General features: G+C 48.1%; 1 protein-coding gene across 1 annotated transcript in view; it reads left to right on the top strand.

The window, feature by feature from the left end:
- The window catches only part of LOC147123787 (hematopoietically-expressed homeobox protein hhex-like), a 70892-nt gene that overhangs the window by 12104 nt on the left and 37897 nt on the right, over nucleotides 1-20891 (top strand). The window contains exon 3 of the mRNA XM_085976023.1: nucleotides 8476-8526. Coding sequence (XP_085832149.1) covers nucleotides 8476-8526 — 51 coding nt within the window. The remainder of the gene's footprint in view (nucleotides 1-8475; nucleotides 8527-20891) is intronic.

The raw sequence follows: 20891 nt of genomic DNA, 5'->3' as shown, positions 1-20891 counted from the left end.
TAGCAATAAAAGCCAACATTCCATTGGCCTTCTTGATCACCTGCTGCACCTGCATACTAACTTTTTGAGTTTTGTGCACCAAGACCCCCAGATCCCTTTGTACTTCAGTACTTTCCAGTTTCTTGCCATTAAGATAATAACTTGCTCTATGATTTTTCCTGCCAAAGTGCATAACCTCACACTTTCCAGTATTGTATTCCATCTGCCAAATCTCTGCCCACTTACTTAGCCTGTCTATGTCCCTTTGCAGGTTTTTTATGTCCTCCTCACTCACTACTTTCCCTCCCATCTTTGTATCATCTGCAAACTTTGATATGTTACACTCGGTCCCCTCCTCCAAATCGTTAATATAGATTGTAAAGAGTTGAGGTCCCAGCACTGACCCCTGCGGAACACCACTAGTTACTGATTGCCAGTCTGAGAATGAACCATTTATCCCAACTCTCTGCTTTCTGTTAGATAACCAATCTTCCACCCATGCCAGAATATTACCCCCAATTCCGTGATTTTGTATCTTAAGCAATAATCTTTTGTGTGGCACCTTGTCAAATGCCTTTTGGAAGTCTAAATACACTACGTCCACTGGTTCCCCTTTATCCACTCTGTATGTTACGTCCTCAAAGAACTCAAGCAAATTTGTCAAACATGGTACAGCATGGGTTAGATACAGAGTAAAGCTCCCTCTACACTGTCCCATCAAACACTCCCAGGGCAGGTACAGAATGGGTTAGATACAGAGTAAAGAAAGGAGGGAGAGTGAAGTTAGGGAACGACAGGAAAGTTAGTCTGAGATCAGTCACTGGGAAAATGCTAGAATCTATTATTAAGGACATGGTAACAGGGCACTTAGAAAATCATAATAGGATTGGGCAGAGTCAACATGGATTCATGAAAGGGAAATCATGTTTTTTGAGGTTGTAACTAGCAGGGTAGATAAGCGGGAACAAGTGGATGTGGTTTATTTGGATTTTGATAAAGCATTTGATAAGGTGCCACACAAGAGTTTATTAAACAAAATTAGGGCTCATGGGATTGGGGGTACAGGAAAGTTTGTGTTATCCGGAGGCTAAATGTCCGGCAAGCTCGAGCCACCGGCAAAAATCAGGAGCCGTTTCCTTAGGGTTTTTTTTCTTTTCGTTGCTTTTTTTTGAACAGTCAAGCTCTGCAAGGTCTGTAGCTAAGCAACAGCTTCAGCTAGAGACGCTACAGAGATGCTTGCCGACTGTTTAGAAGCTGTTGCTAAGCAACAGGGTTTGTTGATTCACACGGAGCTGAAAATCTCCGTATGTTTCAACATTAACGCTGGTGTGTCCGGCAGTTTTGAGGGAACGGCAACAGCTCGGTCCCGTCGGTGCCGGATAGCACAAAGTTTCCTGTAATATACTATCATGGAGTGAGGATTGGTTAACGGACAGAAAACAGAGAGGAGGAATAAATGGGTCATTTTCAGGTTGGCAGGCTGTAACTAGTGGGGTACCGCAAGGATCAGTGCTTGGGCCTCGGCTATTCACAATCTATATCAATCTATTGGATGAGGGGACCGAGTATAATGCCTCTAATTTTGCTGACGATACAAAGCTAGCTGGGAATGTAAGTTGTGAGGAGGATGTAAGGAGGCTTCAAGGGGATATAGACAGGCTAAGTGAGTGGGCAAGGACACGGCGAATGGAATAAAATGTGGAGAAAGCAGAATATTTTTCAAAAGGTGAGAGACTGGGAAATGTTGTTATTCAGAGGGACCTGGGTGTCCTTGTACATTAATCACTGAAAGTTAACATGCAGCTACAGCAAGCAATTAGGAAAGCAATTGGTATGTTAGCCTTTATGACAAAGGGATTGGAGTATAAGAGTAAAGATGTCTTACTACAATTATATAGGGCCTTGGTGAGCCCACACATGGAGTATTGTGTACAGTTTTGGTCTCCTTACCTAAGGAAGGATATACTTACCATAGAGGGAGTGCAGCGAAGGTTCACCAGACTGATTCCTGGGATGAGGGGATTGTCCTATGAGCAGAGATTAAGTAGACTAGGCCGATATTGCCCAGAGTTTAGAAGATCTCATTGACACATATACAATTCTTAAGGGGCTTGACAGGGTAGATGCAGGGGGGATGTTTCCCCTGGCTGGGGAGTCTAGAACCAGGGGTCACAGACTCAGGATAAGGGGTCAGCCATTTAAGACCGAGATGAGGAGCAATTTCTTCACTCAGAGTGGTGAATCTTTGGAATTCTCTATCCTACAGGGTTGTGGATGCTGAGTCGTTGAATATATTCAAGGCTGAGATCCATAGATTTTTGGACGCTATGTGGATAGGGCAGGAAAGTGGAGTTGAGGTCGATGATCAGCCATGATCTTATTGAATGGCGGAGCAGGCTGAAGGAGCCGTAAGGCCGACTCTTGCTCCTATTTCTTATGTTCTTAAGTGGTGCTCTTTGTGGTTCTGTCCTCTGTGCAAATTGACTGCTGGCTTGCCTTTCTAACACATGGGATCGCAGGGTAACTCTTTGTGTGAAGTGCATTGCAATGCCCTGACGAGGTGTTGGTGCAAATGATTCACAGATGCTCGGAAGTGATGATTGCCGATCTGATGAAGCTGCATCTATTGTTTCGCCCCCAGGCGCTGAAGGCCCTGTGACGTGTTTCCAGCATCTTCTGTTCTAAGTTCAGCATCTGTGGTTTTTGTTCCCTATATCTCATCTTATGTTCTTTAAATCTCCCTCTACACTGTCCCATCAAACGCTCCCAGGGCAGGTACAGCACAGGTTAGATACAGAGTAAAGCTCCCTCTACACTGTCCCATCAAACACTCCCAGGGCAGGTACAGCACAGGTTAGATACAGAGTAAAGCTCCCTCTACACTGTCCCATCAAACACTCCCAGGACAGGTACAGCATGGGTTAGATACAGAGTAAAGCTCCCTCTACACTGTCCCATCAAACGCTCCCAGGGCAGGTACAGCACCGGTTAGATACAGAGTAAAGGTCCCTCTACACTGTCCCATCAGACACTCCCAGGGCAGGTACAGCACGGGTTAGATACAGAGTAAAGCTCCCTCTACACTGTCCCATCAAACACTCCCAGGGCAGGTACTGTAAAGTCCGCGCCTCAATAATACACGGACTTCGGGAGAACAGTTTAACAGGTACTTTACTGCACAAGAGGCAGCTTGAAACTGAAACTACAGAAGCCTGCTAGGGCCTTTTATACAGGGGTGGTCACTGCCGGTACTGCAGTCTAAGACCAGTTATTCCCTTAAAGGTACATACACAACAATTCCTCCCCTTTTAGATAAACAGTACATAACATTCATTTAACAACTAAATAATAACTAATTACAATTACAATTTTCTCAGTAATATATACATCAACTGAAATAGTCATTTATAAGTTCAGTCTTTGAGGAGGCTTCCTGATTCGGACTGGATAGCGTCTTTCTCGAGTAGCCTGTTCTGGTGGTGGAGTCAATTCTGGCTCATTGTCATTGGTTGGTTCGTCAGCTTCCAATATCCCTGCTTCTGAGGTAGACGCAATCTGTACTTCGGGCTCATTACGAGGTGCACATGCTTGTGGTACAGGTTTGGCTTGTTCCTGTGACTCTAGAATCTGGTCAGCATGGTGTCTCACGATGCTCTCTCCAACGTCCACTGTGTACATTAGTGGTCCCTGCTGTGTGCATATCGTGCCTGGCTGCCATTTTTCTGTTCGGTAGTTGCGGGCCAAGACTGGTTGCCCTATCTTGAAGCTCCTGGTTGGCTTCTCATTTATGTGCTGGAACTGCTTATCCTCAACATCTCATCTTATGTTTGGTTTGAGCAAATCCAAGCGACATCTTAGTCTCCGGTTGAAAAACAGTACGGCTGGAGTTTGGTTGGTTACTGCATGTGTCGCATTCCGGTAAGCAAACAGGAAGTTATCCACCTTGTGTTGCAGTGGTATGTCGTCATTATACATTGCCTTTATGGCCTTTTTAAAGGTCTGAACAAACCTCTCAGCCAATCCATTTGTGGCTGGATGATATGGGGCAGATGTGTAATGTTTCACCCCATTATTCTTCAGGAACCTCCGGAAATCCTCAGACACAAACTGTGGGCCATTGTCGGAACAGATCTGTTCTGGCAACCCATTCCTGGCGAAGATGGTCCTTAGGACTGCAATAGTTTTCTCTGTGGTGGTGGAGGACATTTTGATGACCTCTGGCCATTTCGAATGAGCGTCCACAGCGATTAGAAATATTGAGTCCATAAATGGACCAGCGAAATCAATGTGTACCCGTTGCCATGGAGATGAGGGCCACTCCCATGGATGTAGCGGGGCCTGTGGTGGAGCGTTTTGGACCTTCTGGCATCCTGTGCATCTCTTGGTCATATCCTCGATTTCTTTATCGATTCCCGGCCACCACACAAACGCCCTGGCTAGGCTTTTCATTTTAACCCCTCCCAGATGACCCTCGTGAAGCTCATTGAGTACTCTATCTCTCAACTTGCGTGGAATTACCACTCGGGATCCACACATCAAGGTTCCCCGGCACACTGACAGCTGTTCCCTCCTTGGCGAGAATGCTGGCAACAGTGAGTCGCCATATGCTGGCCATCCCTTCACCGTCAAATCATAGACCCGAGAGAGTGTCGGGTCATTCCTTCTCAATACTTGCGTTTGTAACAGGCAAACATTCGACTATGGTCGCATGGAATATCTCCACTGGGTGCAGGTGCTTCTTCCGCCGTAGGCAACGGTAGGCGCGACAGCCCATCAGCGTTTCCATGTTGTTTCATAACTTTGTACTCTATGTCATACTGATGTGCCCCTAGAAAAAGTGACCATCTTTGCAGCCTTTGTGCCGTCATCACCGGAACGCCCTTCTTTGGGATAAAAATTGAGACCAGGGGTTGATGATCAGTCAGTAGGGTGAATTTCTGCCCGTGCAGATAGTGATTGAACTTCTTCACTCCACACACCAGGCTGAGGGCCTCCTTGTCAATCTGGGCGTAGTTACGCTCGGCTGAGGTTAGCGAGCGCGATGCAAAGGCTATTGGCCTCTCTGAACCGTCACGGAATTTGTGTGACAGCACCGCTCCAATGCCGTAAGGTGATGCATCACATGCCAACCGAATCGGTAGTGTTGGGTTGTAGTGGGCCAATACTTCTTTTGAAGTGATTTGGCATTTACATTCCTGAAAGGCACGCTTACACTCATCACTCCATTTCCATGTTACACCAGTTTGAAGGAGGGCGTTCAGTGGGTGCAGAATTGTAGATAAATTCGGCAAGAACTTATGGTAGTAGTTCACCAACCCGAGGAACGACCTCAGTTGCGACACATTTTCTGGTGCTGGAGCCTTGACTACAGCCTCAATCTTGTCCGGCGACTTATGCAACCCTTCCTCATCAATCATGTGGCCACAATACGAGATTTGTCTCCTGAAGAACTCGCATTTGGGACGGTTGGCTCGTAGCCCATATTCCTGCAATCTCATGAGCACCTGTTCCAGGTTGGCAAGGTGTTCATTGTCATTTTCGCCCGTAACCAGGATGTCGTCCAAATAACACTGGGTCCCCTGGATCCCTTGCAGGACTTGTTCCATTGCCCGCTGCCACATAGCCGGGGCCGATGCTACCCCAAATACCAGTCGATTGTACTGGTAAAGGCCTTTGTGAGTGTTTATCGTGAGGTATTTCCTAGATGCTTCTTCCACCTCCATTTGTAGATACGCTTGAGCCAGGTCAATCTTTGAAAAACGTTCCCTTCCAGATAGTGAGGCGAAAATATCTTCTATCCACGGAAGCGGATACTGTACTGTGTGCAGGACTGGGTTCACAGTCACCTTGAAGTCCCCACAGATGCAAACCTTCCTTGGCCTCCCAGGCATGCTGCTCAATGCTTTCTTCATTACAGGAACGATGGGTGTGGCCCACTCGCTCCAGTCCACTTTAGACAGCACCTCCGAACGCTCCAGACTCTCCAGTTCAGCTTCCACAGCTGGGCGTATCGCGTATGGCACCGGTCTGGCCTTGAAAAATTTTGGGGTTGCGTTATCCTCAATCTTCATGGTTGCCTTTACTCCTTTTAGAGTCCCAAGTCCTTGTTGGAACACCTCTTCTGCATCAGATAGAATTTGTGACAGACGTCCAGGTGCGACGTCATCATCTTTTTTGTCAGTCACAGTTAGTGCCAGAATGGAATGCCAATCCAATTGTAGTCTTCGGATCCATTCACGTCCCAATACTGGTGGTCTTCCATCTCGTAGTATATACATGTATAGTTTCTGTGTTTCCTTTCCGTTATATGCAACTGGCACACTTATTTTTCCTCTGGGGTAGACCTTTTGCCCTGTGTATGTCTTCAATACAATGGACGTGTCCTTTAAGGGTATGTGTGAGAATAGCCGCTCATAGTCTCGTCGATTCATGACAGTTAGGGCTGATCCTGTGTCCAATTCCATCTTCACTGGGGACCCTGCTATCATGAGGGTGACCCAAATGGTTAGGTGATCTTCTTTTGCGATCACGTTGTGTAACTTTGAACAACTTAGTCGCCTGCTCCCGGAGTCCTTATCACTCTCCTGATCTTCTGAACTACTATCTGTCAGTTTCTTTACTTTCCTGTACTGTTCCTTAGTAGTTCTTGTCGTGTTGGTCTTCTTTCCCGACCTGCAGACTCTTGCTATATGTCCCATTTTCCCACATTGCCTGCATACTTTGTCTTTAAACCAGCAGTCCTTCTGCTCATGGGTTGTTCTGCCGCAGCGATAGCACTTTTCGGCTCCATACGCCATTTCGTTAGCGCTGTATTCTTGTGGTTTCTGTTGTATTTCCGCAGCTCCCCGTGCTGCTGCTTCGTAGGTTACTGCCACGCTGAAAGCCTGTTCTAGCGTCAGGTCCTTTTTTGAAAGTAGTCGTTTCAGGGTTCCTTCACTCTGGAGCCCGCAGACAAACTTATCCCGTAAGGTGTCTGCCAGTCCTGCTCCGTACTGGCAGTGCTTCGATAACTTGCGTAGTTCCGTAAGATAGTCAGCATTGCTCTCATCTTTGTGCTGGTTTCTTTTATGGAACTTGAATCTTTCTGCTATCAGCAGTGGTGTAGGGCTTCGATGTTCCTGTAAGATATGAACAATCTCCTCCAAACTTTTCTCCATTGGTTTAGCTGGGGTAATTAAATTCCGCAATAGGCCGTACCTACTCGCACCCATCAGATTTAATAATACCGACGCCCTCTTTCCATCAGCCACCTCATTTGCCTTGCAGTACACTTCAATTCTTTCCACATACGTGGTCCAGTCTTCTACCTCGTTGTCGAAAGCAGTGATACTGCCACTTTTCGGCATCTTGGCGATTTAAAATGGCGCCTCCCGTGCTTCTGCTTCTTCCCCAATGGAATAAAATGGCGCCTCCCGCGCTTTTGCTTCTTCCCCAACGGGATAAAATGGCGCCTCCCACGCTTTTGCTTCTTCCCCTTACTGCCACGCTGCTCCTAGCGTTCTACGGGGTAATGGCGGCGACCCGCAGCTTCGGCGCGTCTCGCTTTCCTTCCCCCCCGTTTAGTTTCTCTCCGCTGTCCTGTTCTAGAGCACCGACCGCGCCCTGTGCGCTCCACCCTCTCTCTCTTGTTTTCTTTTCCCGGCGACGCTGCGCGGCCCGATTTGTAGAGCCGCTCGATCGAGCTTGAGCCCGCCGCAGTCCGGAAGGGTCAGCGCACTACCAGCTACCAGCACGATTCACTGGAACCACAGTCTCTCCCGCAATTCTCCGAACACCGATGGATTCTTTGGGGGGTTGCCCTCGGTCGACGCCCGTTGCTCAGACTACGACTTTCCAGGACCTTCCTTTCAGGCGAGATCCCCGTGAGATGATACCACACTGCAGGTGAGTTCGAACTTACTCGTCGCCACTGTAAAGTCCGCGCCCCAATAATACACGGACTTCGGGAGAACAGTTTAACAGGTACTTTACTGAACAAGAGGCAGCTTGAAACTGAAACTACAGAAGCCTGCTAGGGCCTTTTATACAGGGGTGGTCACTGCCGGTACTGCAGTCTAAGACCAGTTATTCCCTTAAAGGTACATACACAACAGGTACAGCACGGGTTAGATACAGAGTAAATCTCCCTCTACACTGTCCCATCAAACACTCCCAGGGCAGGTACAGCACGGGTTAGATACAGAGTAAATCTCCCTCTACACTGTCCCATCAAATACTTCCAGGGCAGGTACAGCACGGGTTAGATACAGAGTAAAGCTCCCTCTACAGTGTCCCATCAAACACTCCCAGGGCAGGTACAGCACGGGTTAGATACAGAGTAAAGCTCCCTCTACACTGTCCCATCAAACACTCCCAGGGCAGGTACAGCCCGGGTTAGATACAGAGTAAAGCTCCCTATGCACTGTCTGCTGAACAGTTGGTTTGGAGGCTCTCCTGTTTCTACAACGTTGCTTTTCTTTCTCATTTATCTCTTGTATTTTGTTTTTTACTCTGCAGGTGAAAACATGGTTCCAGAACAGAAGAGCAAAATGGCGGAGACTAAAGCAGGTAGAAAGCTAACCTTTTGCCACCTTGATCGCGCAGACCCGCAGGTGGCTCTCAATATACCTGCGATATAATACACAGAGTCAATCAGTTGTGTCCTGCTTCACCAGTGAAGTAACCCGGTGACAGGGCACAAACTCTGAGTCTATGAGCCCGCTGAGAAAGAAAGACTTGACAGACTTGCATTTCTATAGCTCCTTTCAGTACCTCAGGACGTCACAAAGCGCTTTATGGCCAATCAAGTACTTTTTGAAGTGTTGTCATTATTGTAATGTAGGAAACGTGGCATAGCAAGATCCCACAAACAGCCGTGAGATAAATGACCAGATAATCTGTTTTTGGGGTTGGTTGAGGGTTAAATATTGGCCAGGAAACGAGGGAGAACCTTCCTGCTCTTCTTCAAAATAGTGCCCTGGGATCCTTTACATCCACCTGAGAAAGCAAACCATGCTTTAATTGGTTCCTCTAATTTGTCCGAACCTTTCATAATTTTAAACACTTCTATCAATGGGGGTCCGGCAGGAAAGTGGTGATGAGGTAGAAGATCAGCCATGATCTTATTGAATGGCGGAACAGGCTCGAGGGGGCGAATAAGAACATAAGAAATAGGAGCAGGAGTCGGCAACTTGGCCCCTTGAGCCTGCTCCGCCACTCAATAAGATCATGGCTGATCTTCAACGTCAACTCCACTTTCCCGCCCAATCCCCATATCCCTTGATTCCCCATGAGTCCAAAAATCTATCGATCTCAGCCTTGAATCTACTCAAAGACTCAGCATCCACAGCCCTCTGGGGCAGAGAATTCCAAAGATTCACAACCCTCTGAGTGAAGAAATTTCTCCTCATCTCAGTCCTAAATGGCCGACCCCTTATCCTGAGACTGAGACCCCTGGTTCTAGAATGGCCTAAACCTGCTCCTGTTTCTCATGTTCTTACACCCTCTCTCGGGGTAAAGATGGATATTGCAGGTTTGTGAGGTTAGAGCGAGATCTCCTGGAGCTTTGCTTGTTTTATCCCTGATGGCAGAGATTTACAGAATCTTTTCTCGGGAGACGAAACGCAATGAGAACAGTTCATGATAGAGAGGATTACACATGGTCAGTGGAAGGGGTGGGTTTTATGACCTTGAGCCCCATCAGCCCCACCCTATCCAGCCAGCAGGAGCAGTGAGTCGGAGCCCGGTATAAAAACCGGAGAGCAGCGAGGCCCGAGACCAGTCGGGACCAGCGGGAGCAGTGAGTCGGAGCCCGGTATAAAAACCGGAGAGCAGCGAGGCCCGAGACCAGTTGGGACCAGCGGGAGCAGTGAGTCGGAGCCCGGTATAAAAACCGGAGAGCAGCGAGGCCCGAGACCAGTCGGGACCAGCGGGAGCAGTGAGTCGGAGCCCGGTATAAAAACCGGAGAGCAGCGAGGCCCGAGACCAGTTGGGACCAGCGGGAGCAGTGAGTCGCAGCCCGGTATAAAATCCGGAGAGCAGCGAGGCCCGAGACCAGTCGGGACCAGCGGGAGCAGTGAGTCGGAGCCCGGTATAAAACCCGGAGAGCAGCGAGACCAGTCGGGACCAGCGGGAGCAGTGAGTCGGAGCCCGGTATAAAAACCGGAGAGCAGCGAGGCCCGAGACCAGTCGGGACCAGCGGGAGCAGTGAGTCGGAGCCCGGTATAAAAACCGGAGAGCAGCGAGGCCCACCAACTCAGCAGCGGGGAGAGAGGTAAAAAGTAATCAGTGTGTGACGTCACCAGGGAGCAGGTAAGTGATTGGTTGGTGAGTATTTCTCTCTTTTCAATACAAGCTTGACTTCTGTGATGTTAAATTTCTAGGGTCTCTGGTGTAGTGGGGACAGTTGGTAAATAAAGCGCCCGAGAGTATACCTGTAACTGGGGTATTGAATAAATTTTTTAATTAATTAAAGGAGTAAGTCATGGCAGGAGAGTTCAGACCCGTGTTTTGCTCCATGTGGGAAGTCAGGGACGCTGCCAGTGTCCCTGATGACCATGTGTGCGGGAAATGCATCCAGCTGCAGCTACTTGTAGACTGCATTACGGCGCTCGAGCTGCGGGTGGATGAATTTTGGAGCATGTGCGATGCTGAGAGGCTCGTGGATAGCACATTTAGCGAGTTGTTCACACCTCGGGGTAGGGCTGCACAGGGGGTGACCATCAGGCGGAGCAACAAAGGCAGGCAGGTAGCGCAGGGAACCCCTGCGGACATCCCCCTTTCAAACAAGTATACCAAGTTGGATACTGTTGAGGGGGATGACTTACCAGGGGAAGGCAGCAGCAGCCAGCTTCCTGGCACCAGGGAAGCTTCTGCTGCTCAGGAAGGGAGGAAAAAGAGTGGGAGAGCAATAGTGGTAGGGGATTCTATCGTAAGGGGAACAGATAGGCGTTTCTGTGGCCGCAAACGTGACTCCAGGATGGTTTGTTGCCTCCCTGGGGCCAGGGTCAGGGATGTCACTGAGCGGCTGCAGGGCATTCTTAAGGGGGAGGGTGAGCAGGCAGAGGTCGTGGTCCACATTGGGACCAACGACATAGGAAGGAAGGGAGATGAGGTCCTGCATCAAGAATTTAGGGAGCTAGGTAACAGATTAAAGAGCAGGACCTCAAAGGTTGTAATCTCTGGATTACTCCCAGTGCCACATGCTAGTGAGTATAGGAATGGGAGGATAGAGCAGATGAATGCGTGGCTAAGGAGTTGGTGTAGGGGGGAGGGTTTTACTTTCCTGGATCACTGGGCCTGCTTCTGGGAAAGGTGGGACTTGTACAAGTCGGACGGGTTGCACCTGAACCAGAGCGGGACAAATATCCTTGCGGGGAGGTTTGCTAGCACTGTTGGGGGGGGTTTAAACTAACTTGGCAGGGGGATGGGATACAGAGGGGAGCTGAAATAGGGGGTGATGTGCTGCCAATTATAGAGAAAAAAACAAGTCAGCTTGGTAGACAGGGCAAACATATAAGGGCAAGGCTGGATGGCATCTATTTTAATGCAAGGAGTCTTGCAAATAAGGTGGATGAACTGAAGGTGTTGATAAACACATGGGAGTATGATATTGTTGCTATCACGGAGACATGGTTGAGGGAGGGGCAAGACTGGCAGCTCAATATTCCGGGGTACAGAATCTTCAGGCGAGACAGAGGGGGAGGTATAAGAGGAGGGGGTGTTGCAATATTAATTAAGGAGTCAATTACTGCAGTAAGGAGGGATGATATATTAGCAGGGTCCTCTAATGAGGCCATATGGGTGGAGCTTAAAAACAAAAAGGGGGCAAGCACTTTGCTGGGAGTGTACGATAGGCCTCCAAACAGTCAGGGGGAGATAGAGGAACAGATATGTAGGCAAATCTCAGAGAAATGTGCAAATAATAGGGTAATAATAATAGGGGATTTCAACTTCCCCAATATTAACTGGGATAGTCAGAGTGTGAAAGGCTCAGAGGGTGTAGAATTCTTAAAGTGCATCCAGGAGAGCTTTTTGAGCCAGCATGTAGAAAGTCCTACAAGAGAGGGGGCGGTACTGGACCTAATTCTAGGGAATGTGGCTGGCCAAGTGGAAAAAGTGCTAGTAGGTGAGCACTTTGGTGACAGTGACCATAATATGGTAAGATTTAAGGTGGTCATGGAAAAGGACATGGATGGGCCGGAAATAAAGGTTCTAAATTGGGGGAAGGCCGATTTTAATAGGATAAGGCAGGATCTGGCCAAAATGGACTGGGATCAGCTACTTGTAGGAAAATCCGCATCGGAGCAATGGGAGGCTTTCAGAAGGGAGATTGAGATCATACAATGGCAACATGTTCCCGTAAAGGTCAAGGGTGGTTCCAAAAACCACAGGGAACCTTGGATGTCAGGGGATATACGAGAATGGATTAGGAAAAAAAGGAGGGCTTTTGGCAGATACAAAAGGCTAAAGACGGAGGAAGCCCTAGAGGAGTACAAAAAGTGCAGGGGGATACTTAAAAAAGAAATTAGGCGATCAAGGAGGGGCCATGAAATAACACTGGCGAGCAAAATAAAGGAAAATCCTAAGATGTTTTATAAGTATATTAAGGGTAAGAGGATAACTGGGGAAAAAATAGGGCCCATTAGGGACAAAAGTGGCAATCTGTGTGTGGAGCCGGAAGATGTAGGAGGGGTTCTGAATGAATTTTTTGCATCTGTTTTCACTATGGAGAAGGACGATGTAGACATAGAAATAGGGTGGGGGGACTGTGATATGCTCGAACATATTAACATCGAGAGGGAGGAGGTATTGGCGGTTTTAGCTGGCCTAAAAATGGATAAATTCCCCAGGCCCGGATGAAATGTATCCCAGGCTGCTGTGTGAGGCAAAGGAAGAGATTGCGGGGGCTCTAACACATATATTCAGGACTTCTCTGGCCACAGGGGATGTGCCAGAGGACTGGAGAACCGCTAATGTAGTACCATAATTCAAGAAGGGAAGTAGGGAAAAACCGGGGAACTACAGGCCAGTGAGCCTAACATCAGTGGTAGGAAAATTATTGGAAAAAATTCTGAGGGACAAAATTTGTCTCCACTTGGAGAGGCAAGGATTAATCAGGGATAGTCAACATGGCTTTGTCAAGGGAAGATCATGTCTGACTAATTTGATTGAATTTTTTGAGGGGGTGACTAGGTGTGTGGATGTGGTATACATGGATTTCAGTAAGGCCTTCGATAAAGTCCCGCACAGGAGACTGGTCAAGAAGGTAAGAGCCCATGGAATCCAGGGTGCCTTGGCACATTGGATACAAAACTGGCTTAGTGGCAGAAGGCAGAGGGTGATGGTTGAAGGTTGCTTTTGTGACTGGAAGCCTGTGGCCAGTGGGGTACCACAGGGATCGGTGCTGGGTCCCTTGCTGTTTGTGGTCTACATTAATGACTTGGATATGAATGTAAAAGGTATGATCAGTAAGTTCGCGGATGATACAAAAATTGGTAGGGTGGTAAATAGCGAGGAGGGTAGCCTCAGTCTGCAGGACGATATAGATGGGTTGGTCAGATGGGCGGAACAGTGGCAAATGGAATTTAACCCGGAAAAGTGCGAGGTGATGCACTTTGGGGGGACTAACAAGGCAAGGGAATACACAATGAATGGTAAGACCCTAGGCAAGACGGAGGGTCAGAGGGATCTGGGTGTGCAAGTACACAGATCCCTGAAGGCGGCGGAACAGGTGGATAAGGTGGTAAAAAAGGCATATGGGATACTTGCCTTCATTAGCCGAGGCATTGAATATAAGAGCAAGGAGGTTATGATGGAGCTGTATAAAACACTGGTTAGGCCACAGCTGGAATACTGTGTGCAGTTCTGGTCGCCACACTACAGGAAGGATGTGATCGCGTTGGAGAGGGTGCAGAGGAGGTTCACCAGGATGTTACCAGGGCTGGAGCGCTTCAGCTATGAAGAGACACTGGGCAGATTGGGTTTGTTTTCCTTGGAGCAGAGGAGGCTGAGGGGGGACAAGATTGAGGTGTACAAAATTATGAGGGGCATAGATAGGATGGATGCTGAGGAGCTTTTTCCCGTAGTAGAGGGATCAATAACTAGGGGGCATAGATTCAAGGTAAAGGGCGGGAGGTTTAGAGGGGATTTGAGAAAGAACTTTTTCACCCAGAGGGTGGTTGGAGTCTGGAACTCACTGCCTGAAAGGGTTGTGGAGGCAGGAACCCTCAACATTTAAGAAGCATTTGGATGAGCACTTGAAATGCCACAGCATAAAAGGCTACGGACCAAATGCTGGAATATGGGATTAGATTAGACAGGGCTTGATGGCCGGCGCGGACACGATGGGCCGAAGGGCCTCTATCCGTGCTGTATAACTCTATGACTCTAATATTGCATCCTCCTACTGTAAAGTCCGCGCCTCAATAATACACGGACTTCGGGAGAACAGTTTAACAGGTACTTTACTGCACAAGAGGCAGCTTGAAACTGAAACTACAGAAGCCTGCTAGGGCCTTTTATACAGGGGTGGTCACTGCCGGTACTGCAGTCTAAGACCAGTTATTCCCTTAAAGGTACATACACAACAATTCCTCCCCTTTTAGATAAACAGTACATAACATTCATTTAACAACTAAATAATAACTAATTACAATTACAATTTTCTCAGTAATATATACATCAACTGAAATAGTCATTTATAAGTTCAGTCTTTGAGGAGGCTTCCTGATCCGGACTGGATAGTGCCTTTCTCGAGTATCCTGTTCTGGCGGTGGAGTCAATTCTGGCTCATTGTCATTGGTTGGTTCGTCAGCTTCCAATACCCCTGCTTCTGAGGTAGACGCAATCTGTACTTTGGGCTCATTACCAGGTGCACATGCTTGTGGTACAGGTTTGGCTTGTTCCTGTGACTCTAGAATCTGGTCAGCATGGTGTCTCATGATGCTCTCTCCAACGTCCACTGTGTACATTAGTGGTCCCTGCTGTGTGCATATCGTGCCTGGCTGCCATTTTTCTGTTCGGTAGTCGTGGGCCAAGACTGGTTGCCCTATCTTGAAGCTCCTGGTTGGCTTCTCATTTATGTGCTGGAACTGCTTATCCTCAACATCTCGTCTTATGTTTGGTTTGAGCAAATCCAAGCAACATCTTAGTCTCCGGTTGAAAAACAGTACGGCTGGAGTTTGGTTGGTTACTGCATGTGTCGCATTCCGGTAAGCAAACAGGAAGTTATCCACCTTGTGTTGCAGTGGCATGTCGTCATTATACATTGCCTTTATGGCCTTTTTAAAAGTCTGAACAAACCTCTCAGCCAATCCATTTGTGGCTGGATGATATGGGGCAGATGTGTAATGTTTCACCCTGTTGAGATACCGCGGCAAACGTGGGAGTCGAGACAGAGCTATTGAAAACACAACTGCTTTATTCTGACCACATGGCAAACAGGAACTAGAAAAGCCCGCACATCCACTTAAATACTTCCAAGACAGGAAGTGCTCCCGGCAGCCTGTCCCTGCGGGAAACAAGTTGCTGGAGGAAAGGGCCCCCGGCTGGGGGCTTCTGCTTAGACTGTCTGTGCCGCCGTGAGCGGATTATGTCCAGTGGTGGCGTGTCGCCACAACCCATTATTCTTCAGGAACCTCCGGAAATCCTCAGACACAAACTGTGTGCCATTGTCGGAACAGATCTGTTCTGGCAACCCATTCCTGGCGAAGATGGTCCTTTGGACTGCAATAGTTTTCTCCGTGGTGGTGGAGGACATTTTAATGACCTCTGGCCATTTCGAATGGGCATCCACAGCGATTAGAAACATTGAGTCCATAAATGGACCAGCGAAATCAATGTGTACCCGTTGCCATGGAGATGAGGGCCACTCCCATGGATGTAGCGGGGCCTGTGGTGGAGCGTTTTGGACCTTCTGGCATCCTGTGCATCTCTTGGTCATATCCTCGATTTCTTCATCGATTCCCGGCCACCACACAAACGCCCTGGCTAGGCTCTTCATTTTTACCCCTCCCAGATGACCTTCATGAAGCTCATTGAGCACTCTGTCTCTCAACTTGGGTGGAATTACCACTCGGGATCCACACATCAAGGTTCCCCGGCACACTGACAGCTGTTCCCTCCTTGGCGAGAATGCTGGCAACAGTGAGTCGCCATATGCTGGCCATCCCTTCACCGTCAAATCATAGACCCGAGAGAGTGTCGGGTCATTTCGGGTTTCCTTCTCAATACTTGCGTTTGTAACAGGCAAACATTCGACTATGGTCGCATGGAATATCTCCACCGGGTGCAGGTGCTTCTTCCGCCGTAGGCAACGGTAGGCGCGAAAGCCCATCAGCGTTTCCATGTTGTTTCATAACTTTGTACTCTATGTCATACTGATGTGCCCCTAGAAAAAGTGACCATCTTTGCAGCCTTTGTGCCGTCATCACCGGAACGCCCTTCTTTGGGATAAAAATTGAGACCAGGGGTTGATGATCAGTCAGTAGGGTGAATTTCTGCCCGTGCAGATAGTGATTGAACTTCTTCACTCCCCACACCAGGCTGAGGGCCTCCCTGCCAATCTGGGCGTAGTTACGCTCGGCTGAGGTTAGCGAGCGCGATGCAAAGGCTATTGGCCTCTCTGAACCGTCACGGAATTTGTGTGACAGCACCGCTCCAATGCCGTAAGGTGACGCATGACATGCCAACCGAATCGGTAGTGTTGGGTTGTAGTGGGCCAATACTTCTTTTGAAGTGATTTGGCATTTACATTCCTGAAAGGCACGCTTACACTCATCACTCCATTTCCATGTTACACCAGTTTGAAGGAGGGCGTTCAGTGGGTGCAGAATTGTAGATAAATTCGACAAGAACTTATGGTAGTAGTTCACCAACCCGAGGAACGACCTCAGTTGCGACACATTTTCTGGTGCTGGAGCCTTGACTACAGCCTCAATCTTGTCCGGCGACTTATGCAACCCTTCCTCATCAATCATGTGGCCACAATACGAGATTTGTCTCCTGAAGAACTCGCATTTGGGACGGTTGGCTCATAGCCCATATTCCTACAATCTCGTGAGCACCTGTTCCAGGTTGGCAAGGTGTTCATTGTCATTTTCGCCCGTAACCAGGATGTCGTCCAAATAACACTGGGTCCCCGGGATCCCTTCCAGGACTTGTTCCATTGCCCTCTGCCACATAGCCGGGGCCGATGCTACCCCAAATACCAGTCGATTGTACTGGTAAAGGCCTTTGTGAGTGTTTATCGTGAGGTATTTCCTAGATGCTGCTTCCACCTCCATTTGTAGATACGCTTGAGCCAGGTCAATCTTTGTAAAACGTTTCCCTCCAGATAGTGAGGCAAAAATATCTTCTATCCGCGGAAGCGGATACTGTACTGTGTGCAGGACTGGGTTCACAGTCACCTTGAAGTACCCACAGATGCGAACCTTCCTTGGCTCCCCAGGCATGCTGCTCGATGCTTTCTTCATTACAGGAATGATGGGTGTGGCCCACTCGCTCCAGTCCACCTTAGACACCACCCCCGAACGCTCCAGACTCTCCAGTTCAGCTTCCACAGCTGGGCGTATCACGTATGGCACTGGTCTGGCCTTGAAAAATTTTGGGGTTGCGTTATCCTCAATCTTTATGGTTGCCTTTACTCCTTTGAGTCCCAAGTCCTTGTTGGAACACCTCTTCCTCGTCAGATAGAATTTGTGACAGACGTCCAGGTGCGACGTCATCATCTTTTTTGTCAGTCACAGTTAGTGCCAGAATGGAATGCCAATCCAATTGTAGTCTTCGGATCCATTCACGTCCCAATAATGGTGGTCCTCCATCTCGTATATACATGTATAGTTTCTGTGTTTCCTTTCCGTTATATTCAACTGGCACCCTTATTTTTCCTCTGGGGTAGACCTTTTGCCCCGTGTATGTCTTCAATACAATGGACGTGTCCTTTAAGGGTATGTGTGAGAATAGCCGCTCATAGTCTCGTCGATTCATGACAGTTAGGGCTGATCCTGTGTCCAATTCCATCTTCACTGGGGACCCTGCTATCATGAGGGTTGTAAAGTCTGTGTGTTCTAGTTGTAATTAATAACACACAGGCTACAAGCTTAAAGTTCAACAGGTCTTTACTGGTTGGAGGTCAGGACGATCTGCAACACATCTTACTACACAGTGCTTATATACCGGTGGTCACCACCGGTATTACGTATACAGCAGCCAGAGAAAGTAGTACATCTCTTAAGGTGGAACAGGTTACATACACCACAATCCTCCCTTTTTAGCTTAATAGTCATATCCCCATTTAACATAACATCATAACATATATACATATATAACTTCAGGTATAAACAGTTCAAAGGTTCAGCCTCTCAGGAGGCCTTCTGATTCGGTCTGGATAACGCCTTTCAGTGGTCTCTGATTCTTGTTGCTGAGGTGACTCTGCTTGTTGGTTCCCTATGTATTGGATGTCATCATCAGGTACAGTCCCTGCCGAGGTAGATGCTTCAGGTTCATTAACGTCTTCCACAGTTGTCTCTGTTGCAACCATGGGTTCGACTCTTGCTCTTGATTCTACCAGTTGATCCGCATGACGCCTTATCACATTGTTACCAATATCTACTGTGTACATCAGAGGTCCTTGTCTGGCCCGAATTGTTCCGGGCTGCCATTTTTCGTTTCCATAGCCCCTTGCCAACACTGGTTGTCCTACTTCGAAACTTCGCGTGGACTTGTTATTAATATGCCGGAACTGTTTGTTTTCCACTTCCCTCCGCACATTTGGTTTTAACAAGTCCAACCTGGACCGCAACCTCCTGTTATAAAACCGCATGGCAGGACTTTGGTTAGTCACTGCATGAGCGGCGTTTCGATACGCCATTAGGAAATTGTCCACCTTGTGCTGTAGCGGAATCTGATCATCGTTCATGGCCTTTATTGCCTTTTTGAATGTTTGGACAAATCTCTCGGCCAACCCGTTTGTTGCCGGGTGATATGGGGCAGAGGTATAATGTTTCACCCCATTCTTCTTTAAGAATTTTTGGAATTCTTCCGACACGAACTGTGGTCCGTTGTCCGAACAGATCTGTTCTGGCAATCCGTTCCTTGCGAATATTGTTCTTAACACCGCAATTGTCTTTTCTGAAGTAGTGGTATTCATCTTGATCACTTCTGGCCATTTGGAATGTGCGTCCACCGCAATTAGGAACATGGAGTCCATGAATGGACCAGCAAAGTCAATATGTACGCGTTGCCATGGGGCTGAAGGCCATTCCCATGGGTGTAGTGGTGCGATCGGAGGTGCATTTTGCACTTTTTGGCACCCAGCGCAGCTTTTCGTCAACTCCTCTATCTGTTGGTCAATACCCGGCCACCATACATAAGCCCTAGCAAGACTTTTCATCTTAACTCCCCCCAGATGACCTTCATGCAGTTCTTTTAGAACTCTTTCCCTTAACTTGGGAGGAATAATCACTCTTGTCCCGTACATCAAAGTACCATGGCAGATGGACAGCTGGTCGCGCCTTGCCGAGAATGCCGGTAACAGAGGATCACCACGTGTTGGCCATCCTTTCACTGTCACCTCCTAGACTCTGGACAGTGTCGGGCCGTTCCTGGTTTCTCTTTCAATACTTGCATTGGTGACTGGTAAACACTCGATGATGGTCGAATGAAATAACTCAACAGGGTCAACTTTCGTCGTTTCTTCTTCTTCAGGTAGTGGCAGGCGCGACAGCCCATCAGCATTGCCATGCTGCTTCGTACCTTTGAATTCTATTTGATATTGATGTGCCCCTAGGAAAAGGGACCATCTCTGGAGACGCTGTGCTGTCATCACTGAAACACCCTTCTTAGGGTTAAAAATGGATACCAACGGCTGATGGTCTGTCAGAAGTGTGAATTTTTGGTCCTGCAGGTAATGATTAAACTTCTTCACTCCCCATACAAGGCTGAGAGCCTCCCTATCGATCTGTGCATAGTTGCGCTCAGCGGAGGTCAATGAACTGGATGCAAACGCGACTGGCCTTTCCGTGCCATTTGGCAACTTGTGTGAAAGTACTGCCCCAATACCATATGCAGAAGCATCACAAGCCAACCGAATAGGCAGTGTCGGGTTGAAGTGAGCCAACACTTCCTCTGAGGTGATCAATTCTTTGCTTTTGCGAAATGCCTTCTTACAGTTTTCGCTCCATTCCCATGGTACCCCCTTCTATAAAAGAGCGTTTAGCGGGTGCAGTACCGTGGATAGATTTGGTAGAAATTTATGGTAATAGTTAATCAATCCTAGAAACGACCTCAATTGAGAGACATTATCCGGAGCGGGAGCCTTTACAACTGCCTCTATCTTGTCAGGAGACTTATGAAGCCCCTCCCGGTCAATGACATGACCACAGTACGAGATCCGCTTCTGGAAGAACTCGCATTTCTGCCGATTAACTCTAAGTCCATACTCTTTCAGTCTGTTGAGCACCAGTTCCAAGTTTGCGAGGTGTTCTTCATCACCATCACCTGTAATCAGAATATCGTCCAGGTAACATTGTGTGCCTGGAATTCCCTGTAATACCTGCTCCATGGCCCTCTGCCAAATTGCTGGAGCTGATGCCACTCCAAAAACCAGTCTATTGTACCGGTACAAACCTCGATGCGTGTTGATCGTGAGGTATTGGCGTGACTCTTCTTCAACCTCCATCTGCAAGTACGCCTGCGCCAGGTCTATCTTGGTGAAGTGTTTCCCTCCAGACAACGAAGCAAAAATATCCTCAATCCGCGGAAGCGGATACTGCACCGTGTGAAGCACCGGATTAACGGTGATTTTGAAATCTCCACAGATGCGAACCTTCCCTGGTTCTCCTGGCTTGTTGCTCGAAGGACATTTCATAACGGGAACAATGGGCGTAGCCCACTCGCTCCAATCTACCTTAAACAGTACACCTGAACGTTCT

The sequence above is a fragment of the Somniosus microcephalus genome, chromosome 2, assembly GCF_052327205.1.
Source record: "Somniosus microcephalus isolate GS21.2 chromosome 2, FLI_Smic_1.0, whole genome shotgun sequence".
In the NCBI taxonomy this organism is placed as follows: domain Eukaryota; kingdom Metazoa; phylum Chordata; class Chondrichthyes; order Squaliformes; family Somniosidae; genus Somniosus; species Somniosus microcephalus.
Note: the sequence above shows the minus strand (reverse complement) of the source record. Positions and strands in the feature narration are given on the sequence as shown.